Source organism: Salmo salar, chromosome 17 (assembly GCF_965601325.2).
Source record: "Salmo salar chromosome 17, fSalSal1, whole genome shotgun sequence".
Taxonomy (NCBI): domain Eukaryota; kingdom Metazoa; phylum Chordata; class Actinopteri; order Salmoniformes; family Salmonidae; genus Salmo; species Salmo salar.
In genome coordinates this window covers 50,354,428-50,374,242 of record NC_138307.1, presented here as the reverse complement: position 1 = coordinate 50,374,242, position 19,815 = coordinate 50,354,428, and the positions used below count along the sequence as shown (strand labels likewise).

Genomic DNA, 19,815 nt, shown 5'->3' with positions numbered 1-19,815 from the left:
GTGATGATTTGGTTGATAAGTTTAATAGCAAATTAAGGGCAACCATTGTTGCATAACTCCAGTAAGATTTAAAAAGGCCACATCCAAATGCGGAGCCCCTTGGATGAATGAGGTAACAAATAAACTAAAGAGAAGTTGCAGAAAGAGAGCGGAAGTAGAGAAAGAAAGTTGCAAGTCCATTAAGAGGGAGCAACTTGGCATATACAGTACCAGTCAAAAGTTTGGACACACCTAATCATTCAAGGGTTTTTCTTTATTTTTACTATTTTCAACATTGTAGAATAATAGAAGACATCAAAACTATGAAATAACACATATGGAATCTTGTAGTAACCAAAAAAGTATTAAACCAATATATTTAAGATTCTTCAAAGTAGCCACCCTTTGCCTTGATGACAGCTTTGCACACTCTTGGTATTCTCTCAACCAGCTTCATGAGGAATGCTTTTCCAAAAGTCTTGAAGGAGTTCCCACATATGCTGAGCACTTGTTGGCTGCTTTAACTTCACTCTGCGGTCCAACTCATCCCAAACCATTTCAATTGGGTTGAGGTCGGGTGATTGTGGAGGCCAGGTCATCTGATGCAGCCCTCCATCACTCTCCTTCTTGGTCAAATAGCCCTTACACAGCCTGGAGGTTGGTTTTGGGTCATTGTCTTGTTGAAAAACAAATTATAGTCCCACTAAGCGCCAACCAGATAGGATGGTGTATCGCTGCAGAATGCTGTGATAGCCATGCTTGTTAAGTGTGCCTTGAAATCTAAATAAATCACTGACAGTGTCACCAGCAAAGCGCCCCCACACCATAACACCTCCTCCTCCATGCTTCACGGTGGGAACCACACATGCGGAGATCGTCCGTTCACCTACTCTGTGTCTCAAAGACTCGGCGGTAGGAAACAAAAATCCAGACCAAAGGACATATTTTAACCAGTCAAATGTTCATGTTTCTTTGACAATTGATGGCCTGATAAATCCTAACCCCGCAAACCTACAGTATGTGAACTTTCCTCCACATCCAAATATGATGAGTTTGCAGCATATTTCAGAGATAAGATATCCAGCCTAATGTTGGTTATCAGTCAAACAAGACCTGATAAGTTTGATAATATGTGCCCTAGCCTACCACAAAGGCACTATGGAGTTATTTTCCCTGGTTGACACACATTCTCAGGAAAGTGATATCACAACTTAAGCCTTCCACCTGCCTTGTCGAACCTGTTACCACCACCTTCTTCAAAACAGTTTTTAATTGCATATCTGAAGAAGTGCAAGCTATTGTTTATCAATCCCTGTTCACAGGCGCTTTCCCCACTGCACTAAACTGTTATGATGAAACTTTTCTTCAGAAGGGTGATCTAGATTCTTCAGCTCTTTGCAATTTTCAGCCAACCTTCCTTTCTTCAGCAAAATTCTGGAGGAATTGGTTTTCAAACAACAAAATTATTTTTGAAAATTCCAATCTGGTTTTCGTGCCCACCACAGCACAGAGACAGCCTTAGTGGTTAAAGTTAAAGTGGTAAATTATCTTAGAGCCAACACAGATGCCAAACAGCTCTCTTTCCTTGTACTCTGGGATTTAATGTCCCTGATGTCCTTCTGGACAGAGGAGGTGGCTTGGCCTCTCCGGTCCAGTTCTAAATTGGTTTAGGACATATTTAACCAGTCGAGAGTTTGTCACCCTGGGTGAACATTACTCAGAGGTTATAGATATCATATGTGGCGTTCCATGAGGTTCGATTTTGGGTCTGGTACTGTTCAGTTTATATAGGTTACCCCTTGACAGCGCTATCGGAAAGCAAAGCATTGATTTTACATTTCTGTGTCACCAGAGGATTTTATCTCCACAGATAGATTAGACTGTATTAGTGATTGAAATACTTGGATGACTCACAACTTCCTCAAGCTAAATCAAGACAAGACTAAGGTCCTTATTATTGAAGCCAAAGCACTGAGAGAATCTGTCTATACATTTTAATTCATAGGCAATAAAGATAAAACACCAGGTAAAAAATCTAGGTGGCACTTTAGATTCTGAACTCAATTTCAAATCACACGCTTTTTACAATGAGGAACATTGCCAAGGTGCACCTGTTTCTATCTCAGGCTGAAACAGGGAGACTCATCCATGCTTTCATTGCAAGCAGGCTTGACTACTGTAATGCTCTCCTGTCTGGTCTACCCAAGAAAGCCATTGGTCAACTGCAAAACAGACAGAATGCTGCAGCATGGGTACTGACCAAGACCAGACAGAGATCACACATTACACCAGTTTTAAAGTCTCTGCACTGGCTGCCTGTGAGTTTTAGAAATAATTGTAAGATTCTTCTTTTGGTTTTTAAATCAATCCATGATTGTGCACCCCAATACATGTCAGACATCCTTTTAAGTTATGTACCCATTAGGTCCCTCAGGTCCTCTGACACTGGCCTTTTAACTATCCCAAAGCCTAGGACCAAGAGTCATGGAGAGACAGACTTTAGTTATTATGCCCCCAGCCTCTGGAATAGCCTGCCAGAGAACCTGAGGGGCCCGAAACAATAAATCTTAAAAACACACCTTTTTAGCTTTGCTTTTCCTCAGGGTGCTTTTATTAGCCTTGCAGTTTTTATTGATATTATTACATTTTTTATCCTCTTATGTTGTGTAGTAAATGTTTCAGTTTTAATTTCTTGTTTTTGTATTAGTTTTTTTTCCTGTGAAGCGTATTGCGTTGCATTCATGTCTGAAATGTGCTATATAAATAAAGCTTGATTTGATTCTGATCTTTTTCCGCTAGTTGGGTCTTTGGACCAATCAGATCCACTCTTTTGCCAATAATTGGGCAAAAGATCAGAATCGGGCTGCCTGTGTAAATGCAGCTAAAGGTGAGCTTTAATTTTAGCACCTGATACTGCCAATCTGTTTTTTTAAAGACTAAAGAAATTGTGAGCTGCAAGGTGACATCTGTGTGCATTTACTATGTGCTGGACAAAAACTCTGTCTTGCCTAATACTTACTAAAACGACATACTGCGTACTTAACGTACACATACTATTTAGAACATACTGTTTAGTAAATATGTGCTAGAACTGGTTCTAGGACCACTAATTAAAGCTACATCTGCATTTTGGAGTCCTAGCACAATGCCAGAGTCCCACAATGTCTTCTTTAGTCTTTAAATGTTCTGAGAGATGAGGAAACAAAAGTTTAATAACAAGAGAGGTAGTATCTGCTAGGCTGCATTTCCATGTGGTTGAAACCAAGTTAGTAAACCAGTAGGGTTTGTGGAGCTCGTGATGAGGATGCTTAAAGCCACGGTTTTCACGAATGAAGGAAGCAAAGTGATGGCATGTTGAAGTTGGCAGTGCATCCCATTATATTTTCACATGCAAAGAGCACTTGATTTCCATGATACATCTGTAGATCTTAAGTAATGACTCAGTGGCAGAATTAGAGTTCATCAGAGCGGCCAGCACACAGGCTCTTTCAACATAATGGCAAAATCAGTACTCTGGTGTGTGCCCACATCCACACACGATGCTTCTTTCCAAGAGAGGCACCTTGTGCTGATAAATGAAACACAAGAAATCCATGCAAGGTGGAAAGGGTTCAAACCTTTCATCTTCTGAAGTCTGGACATTGACTGTAGGCCTATAACCTCTCACATGTAGCCAAATATATTTAAAGGTCCCGAGCCAAGTCATTATGATGCCCATGTAAAATAGCCTTTTGAGTGACTAAAATACCTATAATATTTTTTCTGGGTACTTTTCTCTCATGTCAAACTACCAGGGACTCTGAAAAGGTAGACTGAGTCGGTGGGGAGCTCACCTTGACTGACGGTTCATTGAAAACGTCTATTTCAAGCAACATGGACACAGTGAGCTGTGTTGCAGTGAGATTATCTCAAATCAACTTAAGAAATTAACTCAAGCAACATTGGAATTGCATGCCACATCATGGATTCACAAATTATTTTTTTATCCAACTGTTTGGTTATTGTAACAGCATCAATATAGACACAATTCTGGCTGTATAATTTAGCTAGCTAACCCAAATGTAATTGTTCGCACTGTTTATTAAGCTAGCTAGCTTGTTCCTCTTGAACAATTTCAGTTTAAACTTTACAGGGTGAGGACATGGTACTTGTCATTAAATATATACAATACCTTCAGAAAGTATTCATACCCCTTGACTTATTCCACATTTTGTTGTGTTACAGTCTGAATTCAAAATTGATTCAATTAATGTTTTTCTTACCCATCTACACACACAATACCCCATAATGACAAAGTGAAAACATGTTTCCAATTTATTGAAAATGAAATACATAAATGTCTAATTGACATATGTATTCACACCCCTGAGTCAATACATCTTAGAATAACCTTTGGTAGTGATATCAGTTGTGAGTCTTTCTGGGTAAGTCTCTTTCTGGGAAAGTCTAAGAGCTTTACACACCTGGATTGTACAATATTTGCACATGATTCTTTTTCAAATTCTTCAAGTTCTGTTAAGTTGGTTGTTTATCATTGCTAAGTCCGGTACAGGTCCGGAACGATGCACCCATTTTATTTAGTTTTCCTAACCCAACCTCAAAGGTCACAATCTGACAACACTTTACTAATTGATTTCAGTGTGAAACATTTGATGTCTTTGATATTGATTTCTAATGATAACCATTATAATGTCCTTTTCATCAATTTATTCCTATTTATTTTGAATGAAAATGTTTGTAATACACTACTAACTGGTTCCAGTGAGAAATACTTGATGTCTGATCACTTACACAGTACTGCGTTATTTACATTTTGACAGATGTTTGGAGTGAGCAATTTCTACTTATTGAAAATGTTTCCGGTTGAGGTCTTTAATTTAAAACTATAACAATTACACCATTTCACACACACACACATTTGAATGTGTGTTTAAATCAATAAATGTTTTATTTTAGTATTTGAGTCAGTAGATTACCTTGGCGAAGTATTTGCCAAACAGTATGCTTTTACAGAATCACTAATAACTACTGCAATACTTTAGGTATGTGCGTTTGAAAATGTTTTTGTGTTAAAACTATTATAATGTCAGCTATGATGAGAATTAGGGTAGGACAATGTTATGGTCTGGATGTAAACGTATCACAAAACTTAAATATGTTAAAATCCATTTGAATTTGAATCTGAATTCATTGCTCAACATACAGTAATTAGAACACCTCACCATATTTTACTGTTCAATCTCAGCTTTTCATCCTTTGTACATTTACACTTTTCTCAAGTTCTCAAGTCCTCTAGACAGGCTCTTCAGGGCCGTCACTAGTTACCACAACCAAGCTATAACTCCCTCCCATTTCTACAATTTCTCTTCTTAAAATGTGATTTTAAACCAAACCTTAACCACACTGCTAACCTTATGCCCAACCCTAACCTAGATAGCTTGTGGGTTCAAGTCTAGTATAGCTATGCTTTCGAGGCTTGTGATGCAGATCTGTTGCGTTTAATCTATTGTGTTTTTATGCTAGGCCACCTTCATACATTGTATGCTAGTGACACTCTCCCTCTACATAAACCCAATAACCCTCCTCACATGTTGGGGACATTTAGTTTAGTTTATTAATTCAACCATTTAAAAAAACAAGCACACATAAAACTTGAAAAAGCCATACATGCACATGAGTAAAATCATCGAGGATAACACTCAATACAATCTGGGACTTATTTCCATTGTGGTCCTCTTGAGACAAGATAGCTAGACAAGATCGAACATAGTTAAACAAGGTATGGCAGTGAAATAATAAAACCAAAAAACATCTCTCACCTTTGCAGTGACATCATAGGGGTCATTCATATAGGCACAGAAGACGTCAAACATATTTTTACTTATTTTTAAAGCTGCCCAGAGAGGACGTGGTTTTTATGGGTAGAGGCAACTCATTCCATTCTGAGGCTCCAGTATACAAGAAAGTACCATTCCCAGCATTACTCTTGAACTTGATCTGGTGCTGTGATTGTGTGCATCCCTAACAAGAGGAAAGTAATCACTTAGATATCTGGGTGCAGACAATAAATACTCCTGTAAACCAAATTTTGTCTAATCTGGGACATCCTAGCCTCAACAGGCAGCCAGTTTAGTTCCTGAAAGCAGCTCCTGCCTATGTGAGTACGTGGACTCAACTTCAATACTACCTTGACCAGCTTATTCTGGGCAATCTGGAGCTTGCCCTTCATAAGTTTAGATAAGCCCCCAAACCAGGAAGTACTAGCGTAGTCAAAATGGCATTGAATGAGGGCGGTGGCTAGCACTTTCATGGAGTCCTTATCAAGCAGCTTGGACTTTCTAGCCAAAAACATAGTCCTGGCATTAACCTTCCCTAGCACTTTATTGGCCATGCTCATACCTCCCAAGCTTCCATCAAGGATGCATCCCAGGTAGCTAACAGAGGTTTTAGTAGTCAGCACCTCACCCCTTAACTCCACTCTGATTTCAGAGGACCTACTCAATGTAGGTCTGGATCCAAAAATAATTGCCTCAGTTTTCCCTAAGTGCAGAGATAGCTTATTATCTCCAAGCCATTTGCTAATGTTAGTAAGCTCTGTGCTAATTATGCTATCCAACATATAGTTCTACTTTTGTGAGACACCAGAAGTGTAGAGTCTTCCACATAAAGAAAAAGACAGCAAGATCAAGCATCTTTCGTATCTTTAATATACAATAAAAACAGCAGAGGCCCAAGCACGGAGGGTAAGATAAAGCGTAATTGTTAATTCTAGTCATCTTGCATGGATGGCATTGATCATTGTTGAACTGAACTCATGGAATCAACAATAGGCAGTTAACTGTTTCTTTCCTTTGGCAGCTACCGGTATGTTCATGTTAAAAAAAAATGACAGTCTTCTCATTTGGCATATATCCTGAGAGTTTTAATGAACTATGATGATGACCAAGATTAAGCATCATTACAATTACAATTACAGCCTCAACTCTTCTTGAGTATGAGACTACAAGCTTGGCACACCTGTATTTGGGGAGTTTCTCCTATTCTTCTCTGCAGATCCTCTCAAGCTCTGTCAGGTTGGATGGGGAGCATCGCTGCACAACTATTTTCAGGTCTCTCCACAGATGGTTGTGGCAGGTTCAAGTCCGGGCTCTGGCTGGGCCCCTCAAGGACATTCAGAGACTCGAAGCCACTCCTGAGTTGTCTGGGCTGTGTGCTTAGGGTCCTGTTGAAAGGTTAACCTTCGCCCCATATTGAGAGTTGTACACAAACGGACAAGAGATTCATTTTGAACCTACATGCAAGGCAGGGATTTAACCTGGGAGCCACTGAGACCTAGACACTTTTACCTCTTCATATATTTGACATTGACAGTTGTTGAATTGTACTCAAAAAGAGGAAATGTCAGATTTGAACCCACAATCTTTCGGATTCAAGCCACTGGTTCCTTCACATTTCTACATTAGTTATTTTGTCGCCTTCAAACAAATGTTTGACTTCGTGCTGAGTGACGAAGACGTGAAAGTCATCCTGGGTTTCAACAGGAACTGGAGAGGATTCACTATGGAATGGTGAGTCCACAGAGTTCCAGAGTGTCTAGATGCTGTCTTCAACCCCACTATCCTCTTTACCTGTTCATCCCTGATGTACCCTCCTCCTCACTGCAGGGGCAACAAGCACAAAGACTTCCCTCTGCATGCAGAGTACTGAAACCTCAGAGTGGAACTGGAGCTAAAGACAGAGAAAGGACACTGACCTGACACCCACATTCCTATACTGTAGTGCCGGTCTTCCGGTCTGTGAAAAACACTGGGGACATACAGCGAGAAGTCCAGTAGTTGTATATAGATTCAACCACTACTTTGACATTGTTCATGAGAGACAGAAAAGTTCAGGAGGCGAACAGAACGTCCACTGATAATGTCAGTGTGTAATGTAATACAGTTGAAGTCGGAAGTTTACATACACCTTAGCCAAATACATTTCAACTCAGTTTTTCACAATTCCTGACATGTAATCCTGGTAAAACTTCCCTGTCTTTGGTCAGTTACGATCACCACTTTATTTTAAGAATGTGAAATGTCAGAATAATAGTAGAGAGAATGATTTATTTAAGCTTTTATTATTTCATTTTTTTATTATTTTATTCATTTCCCAGTGGGTCAGAAGTTTACATACACTCAATTAGTATTCGGTAGCATTGCCTTTAAATTGTTTAACTTGGGTCAAACGTTTCGGGTAGCCTTCCACAAGCTTCCCACAGTAAGTTGGGTGAATTTTGGCCCATTCCTCCTGACAGAGCTGGTTTAACTGAATCAGGTTTGTAGGCCTCCTTGCTTGCACACACTTTCAGTTCTGCCCACACATTTTCTATGGGATTGAGGTCAGGGCTTTGTGATGGCCACTCCAATACCTTGACTTTGTTGTCCTTAAGCCATTTTGCCACAACTTTGGAAGTATGCTTGGGGTCATTGTCCATTTGGAAGACCCATTTGCGACCAAGCTGATGTCTTGAGATGTTGCTTCAATATAGCCACATAATTTTCCTTCCTCATTAAGCCATTTATTTTGTGAAGTGCACCAGTCCCTCCTGCAGCAAAGCACCCCCACAACATCATGCTGCCACCACCGTGCTTCACGGTTGGGATGGTGTTCCTCGGCTTGCAAGACTCCCTCTTTTTCCTCCGAACATAACGATTGTCATTATGGCCAAACAGTTATATTTTTGTTTCATCAGACCAGAGAACATTTGTCCGATCTTTGTCCCCATGTGCAGTTGCAAACTGTAGTCTGGCTTTTTTATGGCGGTTTTGGAGCAGTGGCTTCTTCCTTGCTGAGCGGGCTTTCAGGTTATGTAGATATAGGACTCGTTTTACTGTGGATATAGATACTTTTGAACCTGTTTCCTCCAGCATCTTCACAAGGTCCTTTGCTGTTGTTCTGGGATTGATTTGCACTTTTCGCACCAAAGTATGTTCATCTCTAGGAGACAGAACGCACCTCCTTCCTGATCAGGATGACGGCTGCGTGGTCCCATTGTGTTTATACTTGCGTACTATTGATTGTACAGATGAATGTGGTACCTTCAGGAATTTGGAAATTGCTCCCAAGGATGAACCAGACTTGTGGTCTACAATTTGTTTTCTGAGGTCTTGGCTGATTTCTTTTGATTTTCCTATGATGTCAAGCAAAGAGGCACTGAGTTTGAAGGTAGGCCTTGAAATACATCCACAGGTCAACCTCCAATTGACTCAAATGATGTCAATTAGCCTATCAGAAGCTTCTAAAGCCTTGACATAATTTTCTGGAGTTTTCCAAGCTGTTTAAAGGCACAGTTAACTTGGTGTATGTAAACTTCTGACCCACTGGAATTGTGATATATTGAATTATAAGTTAAATAATCTGTCTGTTAACAATTGTTGAAGAATTACGTGTGTCGTGCACAAAGTAGGTGTCCTAACCGACTTGCCAAAACTATAGTTTGTTAACAAGAAATTTATGGAGTGGTTGAAAAACGACTTTTAATGACTACAACCTAAGTGTATGTAAACTTCCGACTTCAACTATAGGTGCCAAATAGTGTTGCCTTTACTTGTTCAGAGTTTAAACACGTTTATTATAAATGTTGCATAACTTCTAAGTTTACTTACATGTTGGAAAGTGCCTTTCAAATCATGGTGTCCCTGTGCGCCTTGTTCTAATATGAAATTATATTCATCATTCCTTAGACAGCACTCTCTGGAGATATATCTCAAACAATATGTTAACATTGACAACTTACACAGTAAAATATAAACTTCTAACTGACTACCTTGATATATGAATATTTTCTTATCATCTGCATGTATAATAGTATATAAGAACACAGTACACAATGAATGAAGCACAGAAAGCTTTATTGGTAAAAAATACATTTAAGAAACTTTCACAGAAGAGAACTGGGAATTTCACAACAGTCTCAACACACATCATGAGTCAGTCAATGAGTAGAAGTGCTTTATCCTGTAAGGCAAGGAGTGATGACTCGTTCTAGGGAAAACAGCTCCTATGACTAGGCATTTCATGGAAGGGGTGTTCAACAAAATATCTTAATGCATATAGGTCAATATAGTATTAGGATAAGCTATGTCTATACTATTTCTATATGCCAATGTTCCACTCTTTGGCTGTTTTTATCCCTGAAACAAAAACAGATGGATTTAAATGAAAAATCTCACAGTTGGTATGTAATACTGTACATCACATACACAATGTCCATGTACCACTGTGATATTTCTATAACTTACTTCAGTAAGACCAGGTATGACATACCCAGCTCCTATGCTTAAGCTATGAATACTTATGGTTAACATACATTCTTTAAAGTTATATGGTTATTGTATGGCCTTTAAATGTGGAGGCTCATTGATGAAAAAGTTTGTGAGAGACCATTGGAGACTCAAATCGAATGAGACAAACAAACTAGGTCATGTGAGAAGCCACAAACACCCTATTGTGTGTTAGCAGATCCAAGGCTCCAGATTTCCTATCAAACCAGCGACCAAACTCTTAAGCTTTTTTTAAACTTCACTAATATCAATCCTATGTCAAATTATGTTTCCATGATTGTTGAAAAAATAATTACCATTGTGCATTAGGCTAGGTTAGCAGGCTATAACATAAGTCAGAGTGTATATGTCATGAGAAATACAATAGTGCAACACACAGACACTAAATCAGTCAATCGCTAGAAACTAGCTCAAGGATGGCTGTTATGCATATTGTCTTAAAGGGAGAAATAAGAATGAATCTAAACAGAGAGAGGGCAGACATCTCAACCAAGTTATAGCACCAGATGTAACGTTCCTTAAAATTCAGCATTGAAGGGGTAGTCCTTGTGCTTCATGCTCCTGGATGACAAAGAAAAACAAAACACGATTCAGAGAGACAGTACAGTTGTTCACATGTTCAGAAATCAAATAAACATGAAATATATTTGCATTCAAAGAAAAGTAACAGCATAATAAACATAGCTGTCATCATCACATTAAAATGAGGATGACTGAAATTTGACCTCATAATACTTATTTAAACAGTTTGAGCCTCTGCAAATACAGTACATTGGTCAAAATGAACCACGTAGGGTCTCACCCTGTCATTGGGCAGACTCTCCAGTTCCTGTTGAAGCCCAGAATGGTCTTCATTTCCTCGTCGCTCAACACAAAGTCAAACACCTGCATGGTTCAAAAAGACAATTACCCCAAAGCCACACGTGTGAACTAAATCAGATGTCACACCTCTTCAAATAATGGAGAATTTATGGGAGATAATACCTTGAAATTCTCCTGGATACGTGTGGGGGTGATAGACTTGGGAATCACAATCGTGTTCCGTTGGATTTGGAAGCGGATCAGGACCTGAAGTGAGGATGACAGAGAGAAAAGCGGACATGTAAATAGGATCCCAGGTTAAAGAAAATATCCGTGTGGTTCGGGCTGGTTCGATAGTGTGAAAAGGGTGTTAGAGTACAGCACCTGGGCAGAGGTCTTCTTGTGCTTCTCAGCTATGGCCTTGATGTTGGGATCCTCCAGCAGCGAAGGGTCCTCTGGTTTGGCCCTGTTATTGACACACAGTGTTACAATCTTTTCACAGGGACAACTGTAAATGGCTGTGTATGTTCATAATTCATGTACAAGGTGAATGTACACTGACTATACCAAACATTAGGAACACCTTCCTAAAATTTAGTTGAAATATTGGATTTAACAAGTGACATCAATAAGGGATCATAGCTTTCACCTGGTCAGTCTGTCATGGAAAGGACAGGTGTTCTTAATGTTTTGTACACTCCGTGTAAATCTCTCAGGTATTATTAGTTGAAGTATATGTCCTCACCATGGTCTGTTTGGGGAACCCAGGGGGCTGTGGGCTGTCACAGAGATGCCCTTAGAGTGACAGTAGTTGATCAACTTCTCCTGGTTCAGATAGGGGTGGCATTCAACCTGGCAGTAGAAATAATTAGTGAGGTTATTCACTTCACCTACAGTTCTTATTACAACACATGGGATGTACTGTAGCATTAGAGAATTAGTGGAGTGGTATTGTATGTTCATAAACATACAGAATTAAATTATATGGTGTATTACAAATAAATAACATTTATTTTTATTAAGACCCTTTGTGTTTTACGGTCAAATAAGCCCAATAAAGTTTTGCTGTTTATTCGGGAAGCTGTTCAGTATGGTGACAATAGAAAGCACAAGAGGGTCTGGCCACTCAAATAATCAGATTGATATGTACCCGTTAATCAGGATGTCTATTGGGATAGATGTGCCTGGAAAACAGCAGGAATATAAGGTCACCAAAGCATTGCTGCCTTGCCTCAGGGAAAGAGGCTGACTATAAAGGCACTAAACAGGCCTTTACCTGACCAAGCGGTCACTGTGAATAAGACAATAGGGCAGGGATATTGACAATGAGGCCTCTGTCCCTTGAGGGAGGGTTTAAAACAAGCGTTGGGTGCTCAGTGTCCTGAAAAGTCTATTTTAGAAAAAGGTTGAGGGATACAAGATACAATTAACATCACATAAGAATATAGGATCAGCATTGTGTGCTTCACAATGTATTGTGTTGATCCCAGGCTTGTGAGCTTTTTGAGTGACTATCGCCATCAGTAAACACTCATTCAGTAATGAAGGAAAGTCAGTACCTGGTTGTTGGCAGGTTTATACTTGAGGCCTGGCTTGTTCAGGATGGATTCAATCTGGTCTTTGTTAAAGTTGGAGACACCGATAGCCTTGACCAGTCCAGCATCCACCAGCTCCTCCATAGCCTAGTATACAGGACAACAGGCCAATATGGCATCCCCAATGTGTGATAGATTACAATGAACTCAGCGTTGTATTCATTAGGGCACCCAACGGAAAACGAAAATGAGCATTTCTTATTGGACCAGGTAGTCCCTGTTTCAGTCCGTTTGGTGTCTAATGAATATAACCCAGTTTAAGTGATGTTCAATTGAAGAGAACTGTACAGTGTCCTATAGTGTCTTAGAGGACGCGTCCTCTCGCACCGACTCACCTCCCATGTCTCCAGGAATTTGGACCCATCGTCGATATTATTTCCATTGCTGTCCGTAGGGAAGAGGGCTACTCCAGGCTGCGCAACGATAGTAATTATAAAAGTCATAAGACATTCCTTTTTACAACACCATAAACCTGGGGAATTCAAATCTGGACCTTGAAGCCAGTTCTACTGCTGATTTTCATTCTTCCGCTCTTACCAGGGACTGATTTAGACCTGGGGCATTATCAGGTAGAACAGAAAACAGCAGCACTCCATACCTCCAGGCATGGATTTGAATACCCCTGCCATGAACCAATGGAGCCTACTTGAGCAAAAAAAGCTACAAGTGAGATAGTGTTAAAATGGTATTAGTCTCACCTGGAAGCCCATGGGCCAGTGTATCAGATAAAGATCCAGGTAGTCTAGTTTGAGATCACTGAGAGTATTTTGACAGCCTTCTTTCACCAAAGACTTCCCATGGAATGTGCACCACAGCTGAAAAGAGGACAAGCTTGACTTGCATAACTACCACCCAATTTCCTCAATTCAATCTAAACCACAAATTCACTAGCCAAGATGTGATCATTTCAATCATATAGCCTTGATATCAAGTTCGTTATTTTAAGTAGCATATTAAAGAGTGGTTCAACTTCTCACTGCAATGTCAGTGGTACAAACTTGAGACCAGAGATAACTGTACTGCAGACAGTGACATTGTATCTCACCTTGCTGACCACGAACAGCTCCTCTCTCTTCACCACCCCCTCCTTGACCATGGCATGAATGCCCTCTCCCACCTCTGTCTCGTTCTGGTAGATGAAGGCCCCATCGATGTGCCTGTAGCCTGCAGCTATGGCCGCCTTCACCGCATCTGTTACTTTACGTGAAGGGGACTGGTACAGAGGAGGGGGCAGGAAACAGAATGATTCATTCTTTCAAATGATTCCACTACAACATTATTAAGATCTCCAGTAGCCAATCGGCAGTTGAAGGCGTGCTTAGGACGCTAAAGGTGCGTTACGGATACGGCGGTGGTATGACATCATCAGGGACAACAGCCCCTTCTGGGATGGGGGAGGTGTTCCCAGGAGGGATATTGGAAAGACAATTGGAGATCTACTTAGTCAGTTGCAGCTACAGTATGTTTAGCAGTGCATATAGTATGGTACAGCTACATGGATAGATGCCAGTCATTGATTCTGGTAGTATTACTAAGTATGGATAAATTCAGGGTGTCTAGCAGCTTGATCATCACGGTGCTTTTTGGTAGTAAGTTTACAGGCATATATTATGGTAAATGGTGAAATAAGTATAGCTAGCTGTAATTGTAATGGCGTAGCAGATAAAGAAAAAAATGCATTATCAGTCTTTACCTGGCTAAAAGAGAAGGAACATTGTTTACAGGAAACTCATTCTACAACTACAGATGAGGTTGTGTGGAAAAGGGACAGTGAGGAAGAAATGTTTCTGTCACGGGCAAAGAAACTCAAAAGGGGTGACGATATTAAAGAACAATAATTTTGATCCGAATGTACAAACTGTCCAAACAGATCTGCAAGGAAGGTGGATCCTTTTAGATATGCTATTGGACCATAAACAGATCTTGCTCATTAAAAACTATACAGTCCAAATAATGATGATCCACACTTCTTAGAAACTATTTATAACAATCTATCGATCTCACAAGCAACACACAATCCTATTATTATGGTGGGTGATAACAGTTTTAAGTACTTCAATGGACCGTAAAGGAAATCACACAAAGAAAGTTCACCCTCATGCACTTAAGGAGACCACGACAACCATGGATACATTAGAACTAGTGGATATATGGAGGCTTAAAAACCCTGACCTACTGAGATATATGGAGGAGGCTTAAAAACCCTGACCTACTGAGAGATACATGAAGGAGGCTTAAATCCATCTAGTCGTCTTTCTTGTGTCCTCGCTGGCACCAAAAGTTTAAAAAGTGTTGATGGGAGACAGAATGCGATCGGACCACCATCCACATAACTCTTACCGAATTTCCACGTGGGTGGGGATGCGGATATTGGAAGTCTAATCAAAGCCGACTGGATGACAAGCTGTTTTTAACCTAGACAGAATCATTTATAACTGACTTTTTCCTGCATAACATTGGTACAGTAGATCACCTCATTGTATGAGATACTTTCAAATGTGTCTTCAGAGGCCATGCAATTCAATACTCATCTTTAAAACAAAACCAATTAAATTTACTTCGCTCATCGCGCTCTAGCGACTCCTTGAGGCGAGCCCTGCAAGCTGACTGTGATCGTCAGTTTAACAGTATTTCCTCTGACACATTGGTACGGCTGGCTTCCGGGTTAAGCAGGCGGGTGTTAAGAAGCGCGGTTTGGTGGTTCATGTTTCGGAGGATGCATGACTTGACCTTCGCTTCCTGAGCTCGTTGGGGAGTTGCAGCGGTGAGACATGATTGAAATTGGGAAGAAAAAAAGGGGGTAAAGCACAATAACAAAAAATGTAATTAAAATAAAAACAGAGGCACAGAATAAGTTAGAAAAACAAAAAGAACTGGAGAAGCTTACTCAAGAACGATCAAGTGTAATATAAACTGAGTATACTAAACATTAGGAACACCTTCCTAATATTGAGCTGCACCTCAGAACAGCCTCAATTCGTCGGGGATTGACTCTGTGTCAAAAGCATTCCACAGGGATGCTGGCCCATGTTGACTCGAATGTTTCCCACAGCTGTGTCAAGTTGGCTGAATGGTCCACCATTGAAAGGACATTCTTGATAGACACGGGAAACTGTTGAGCGTGAAAAGCCCAGCAGCATTGCAGTTCTTGACACAAGCCGGTGTCTCTGGCACCTACTACCATACCCCATTCAAAAGGCACTTAAATCTTTTGTCTTGTCCATTCACCCTCTGAATGGCAGACATACACAATCCATGTCTCAAGGCTTAAAAATCCTTCTTTAACCTGTCTCCTCCCCTTCATCTGCACTGATTGAAGTGGATTTAACAAGTGACATCAATAAGGGATGATAGCTTTCACCTGGTCAGAGCAGGTGTTCCTAATGTTTTGTACACTGTGTATTACAAAAATAAAGAAAACTGGATGGAAAATTGTGAAAAATGCAGCAAATTATTTTAGAATTTTCAACATAAAAAACATGAGCTGGCGCACACCCAGAAAAAAGTAGTTTGTGTGGAGGTGCTGACTAACGGTGAAAAAACGATTAACTATCAAAATAAAGAGAGTCGCAGACTCCATATATAAACTCCCAGTAATTTATTGGGTATTTACCAACGTTTCGGCATCACGGCGCCTTCTTCAGGGTAATGTCATGAATACTTGAACCAGGTTATGTAGACAAACAGTGCAACCAATGACAATAGTGATGGGTGTGTCATAATGATTAAGTTAATTAGAATTAATTAGTGAAACTTAAAAAAACAATAGTTTATGGCATATTAAATATATTAGGCTATTGTTGTCATATAGAAACATCATTGAATATTGTACATAATATTAGCATCAACATACATTATTGTTTAATTCAATTTCACATATTTAATTGTTTCATATTTAACTTCATATTTGTTACATGTAATCTTTTGGTTCAACCTTAATGTATAATTAGCATCATCAACAGAGGGAACATATTAGGTGTACGCTAATAAGCTGTAAAAACAAATATATGAATATATAATACTTGTTCATAAAATAAATGATTGTTTATAAGAAAGGCCTGAGATCAAAGTCAATATTCAGACCACTAGGGGTCAATGTTTTTAGATAGGATATCCAGTAAGCCTCCTTTTGTAGTAGTAGGATCTCAATGTTATCTCCTGGCTGACAAATCATAAGAGGGTGATTTACAGAGATACAGTAGGTGGAATGGGCTGAGAGCAGCTGAGGGGTGGGTTCAAAATACCATGATCTATAAATGTTGTGACTGAAAATACTATATACAGTGCATTCAGAAAGTATTCAGACCCCTTGACTTTTTCCACATTTTGTTATGTTACAGCCTTACTCTAAAATGGATTAAATAAAAACATCTACACACAATACCACATAATGACAAAGCTAAAACAGGTTTTTTGAAAATATAAAAAAAAACATTAATACCTTATTTACATAAGTATTCAGACCATTTGCTATGAGACTCGAAATTGAGCTCAGGTGTGTCACGTTTCCATTTACCTTCCTTGAGATGTTTCTACAACTTGATTGGAGCCCACCTGTGGTAAATTCAATTGATTGGACATGATTTGGAAAGGCACACATCTGTCTATATAAGGTCGCACAGTTTGACAGTGTATGTCAGAGAAAAAACAAGCCATGAGGTTGAAGGAATTGTCCGTAGAGCGCCGAGACAGGATTTTGTCAAGGCACAGATATGGGGGAAAGGTACCAAAACATTTCTGCGGCATTGAAGGTCCCCAAGAGCACAGCGGCCTTCATCATTCTTAAATGGAAGAAGTTTGGCACCACCAAGACTCTTCCTAGAGCTAGCTGCCCGGCCAAACTGAGCAATCGGGAGAGAAGGGCCTTGGTCACGCAGTAACCTGCAAATGTCCCTTGTGGATTCAAATGTATACAGACTTGATCACAAGACATTGCATAAAAGGGATTTTGTGACTTTTATTGATACAGCTATGAGGAAATAGGTGCAGCCTTTCAACGACAAATCACAGGACCAAGGCTAAGCAAAGCTTTATTGTAACAGAAACTATGGGGTCTATTGCCTATTCCTAAAAACGTAAGAGTTCACATATCTTGACTAGCTAATATTTTGACAATATAAAATAGACTATATAAAAATCTAAAATCGAACAAATCTCATTGCTCATTTTATGGAATTATTACAGCTGGCTCCTGGTTATGTTATTGTCGAGAGCGTGCTAAATAGAGAAAAGTAACGTTACTTGACAAGATATTATAATTACATAACGGAAGAGAGAAAGCAACGTATTCATGTCATAAATGCATACCATTCTGTAATTTCCAAAGTTGCTAACTAGCTCAAAGACCAAGAACTCAAAAAGTTCGACCTAGCTAGCTAGCTATCTATACAAGTAAAGGGGATTACTTGCTAAATTTAGAACGAACCTTCCACGTCCCGAGACCGAGAATGGGCATGTCTGCACCGGTGTTCAATTTCACGGATGTTGCCATTGTCCTCTTTGTCGCAAAATATACCTTTAGATACTTTGTTGCAATTGCAGACGGTGCTAGTCCAACCTCAAGTGCAGCGCCAAGTGCAGACTACGAATGGTACGGCAGCCAGCCCATATTGGTGATCGATTGCTTACGTCTGGAATTCTATTTAGCTGAACATCCTGGACAACAGCGCCACCCAGTGCCACCCTCACTCTCTTCAGTAATGATTTTACAATGGCACAGATGAGTCGCTTCATACAGACTACTTTGACATAAACCTGCAGATGGATTTAAAATTTTTCCAGAATACGAATACGTTCTTTGTAAAACAGAATCCTGAACCAAAATAGTTTAATAGCATTTTCACAAACTGATTAATCATTGCTGCCCCCCCCCCCCCCCCCCCACACATCTTGAATTCCACATTTGCATCTTATCAATTTGTTTCTGAAACTTAATCAAAAACGTTTGCTTCACCTCAAGCATTATGTGTAACAAGCACTAGAGGGAGACATTACCACACCGTTCAGCTGGCAAGCAAACGCTAAAAGGGTCAATTGCAAATGTTACGATTTTTTTTACTTAGAAATGCATATACCCTTTTGATTCTTGAATAATATAACTTAGAAATGCCTCGTGAGCTTAGTTAAATTGTCTTACCGCACCAGAACCCAAAATATAAGCTTGTTTTTACTTTGTTTGTAAACACTGTATTGCCTCAAAACATGGTTAAAACTATCACTTTCATTTTATGGACGATCAGTCCTTGCATCCATAGCTCTGTCTATGAATTTGAGAGTGGTAAAATTTCTCCAGCCCCAATCCCTAAACTGTTAACCAATTCAGGGGCAGATCGCACCTTTAACTGGCATATTATGGATACTACACCATGGAATACTGCACTCCAAGGAAAAACTGAAATTATGCATTTAGTGATACATGCATGAAGTCAAAAGGTTCAATTCTAATATGGTATTGATACTAAGATTTTTATATTTGTGTGAAATGTGAGGAAGAGATGTGGTCAAGAAAAAAAAAAAACATTGCATTGCCATCAATATTCTTATTTAAAAAATAAGAAAGAGACTAAGATAAAGCCTAAAGCATGTGATTAGGGGGTATAATATAGACTAGTCTTTAGTACACTCAACACAAATATCAACGCAACATCTAAAGTGTTGGCCCCATGTTTCATGACCTGAAATAAAAGATCCCGGAAATGTTCCATATGCACAAAAAGCTTATTTCTCTCAAATGTTTGCACAAATTTATTTTTGTCCTTTTGTCCTTGTTAATGACAATTTCTCCTTTGCCAAGATATTCCATCCGTCTGACAGGTGTGGAATATCAAGAAGCTGATTAAACAGCATGGTCATTACACAGGTGCATCTTGTGCTGGGGACAATAAAATACAACTCTAAAACGTGCAGTTTTGTTACACAACACAATGCCACAGATGTCTCAAGTTTTGAGGGAGCGTGCACGTGAAATGCTGACTGCAGAAATGCCCACCGAGCTATTGCCAGATAATTTAATGTTCAGCCTTCTCCAACGTAATTTTGGAGAATTTGGCAGTACATCCAACCGGCCTAATAACCACAGTCCACGTGTAACCACGCCAGCCCAGGACCACCACATC

At 39.7% G+C, this 19,815-nt stretch overlaps 1 protein-coding gene across 2 annotated transcripts; it reads right to left on the bottom strand.

Annotated features, from left to right (window-relative positions):
- Window positions 1-9,855: 9,855 nt before the first annotated feature.
- Window positions 9,856-18,333, bottom strand: LOC106576053 (aldo-keto reductase family 1 member B1). Of its 2 annotated transcripts, none has more exons than XM_014152898.3 (10): window positions 18,126-18,333; window positions 13,746-13,913; window positions 13,399-13,515; window positions 13,036-13,113; window positions 12,665-12,787; window positions 11,851-11,957; window positions 11,490-11,571; window positions 11,289-11,372; window positions 11,107-11,189; window positions 9,856-10,865 (listed from the first exon to the last, which is right to left on the bottom strand). In XM_014152898.3, the coding sequence occupies exons 1-10, from the start codon at window positions 18,189-18,191 to the stop codon at window positions 10,823-10,825; spliced, it is 951 nt and encodes a 316-aa protein (XP_014008373.1). In that variant the 5' UTR covers window positions 18,192-18,333; the 3' UTR covers window positions 9,856-10,822. The 2 variants fall into 2 exon arrangements, with proteins under 2 accessions (XP_014008373.1, XP_014008374.1); XM_014152899.2 differs by lacking the exon at window positions 18,126-18,333 and adding an exon at window positions 14,914-14,940.
- Window positions 18,334-19,815: the final 1,482 nt, after the last annotated feature.

What these genes read in the sequence shown, in the direction of transcription:
- LOC106576053 (XM_014152898.3), bottom strand. Translation starts at nt 18,191, where the DNA reads ATGGCAACATCCGTGAAATTGAACACCGGTGCAGACATGCCCATTCTC. An exon ending in ATAAACCTGCCAACAACCAG is followed by an intron (nt 11,958 to 12,664) that starts GTACTGACTTTC and finishes TTCTACTGCCAG; the next exon opens with GTTGAATGCCACCCCTATCT. An exon ending in ACAAGAAGACCTCTGCCCAG is followed by an intron (nt 11,373 to 11,489) that starts GTGCTGTACTCT and finishes TCCTCACTTCAG; the next exon opens with GTCCTGATCCGCTTCCAAAT.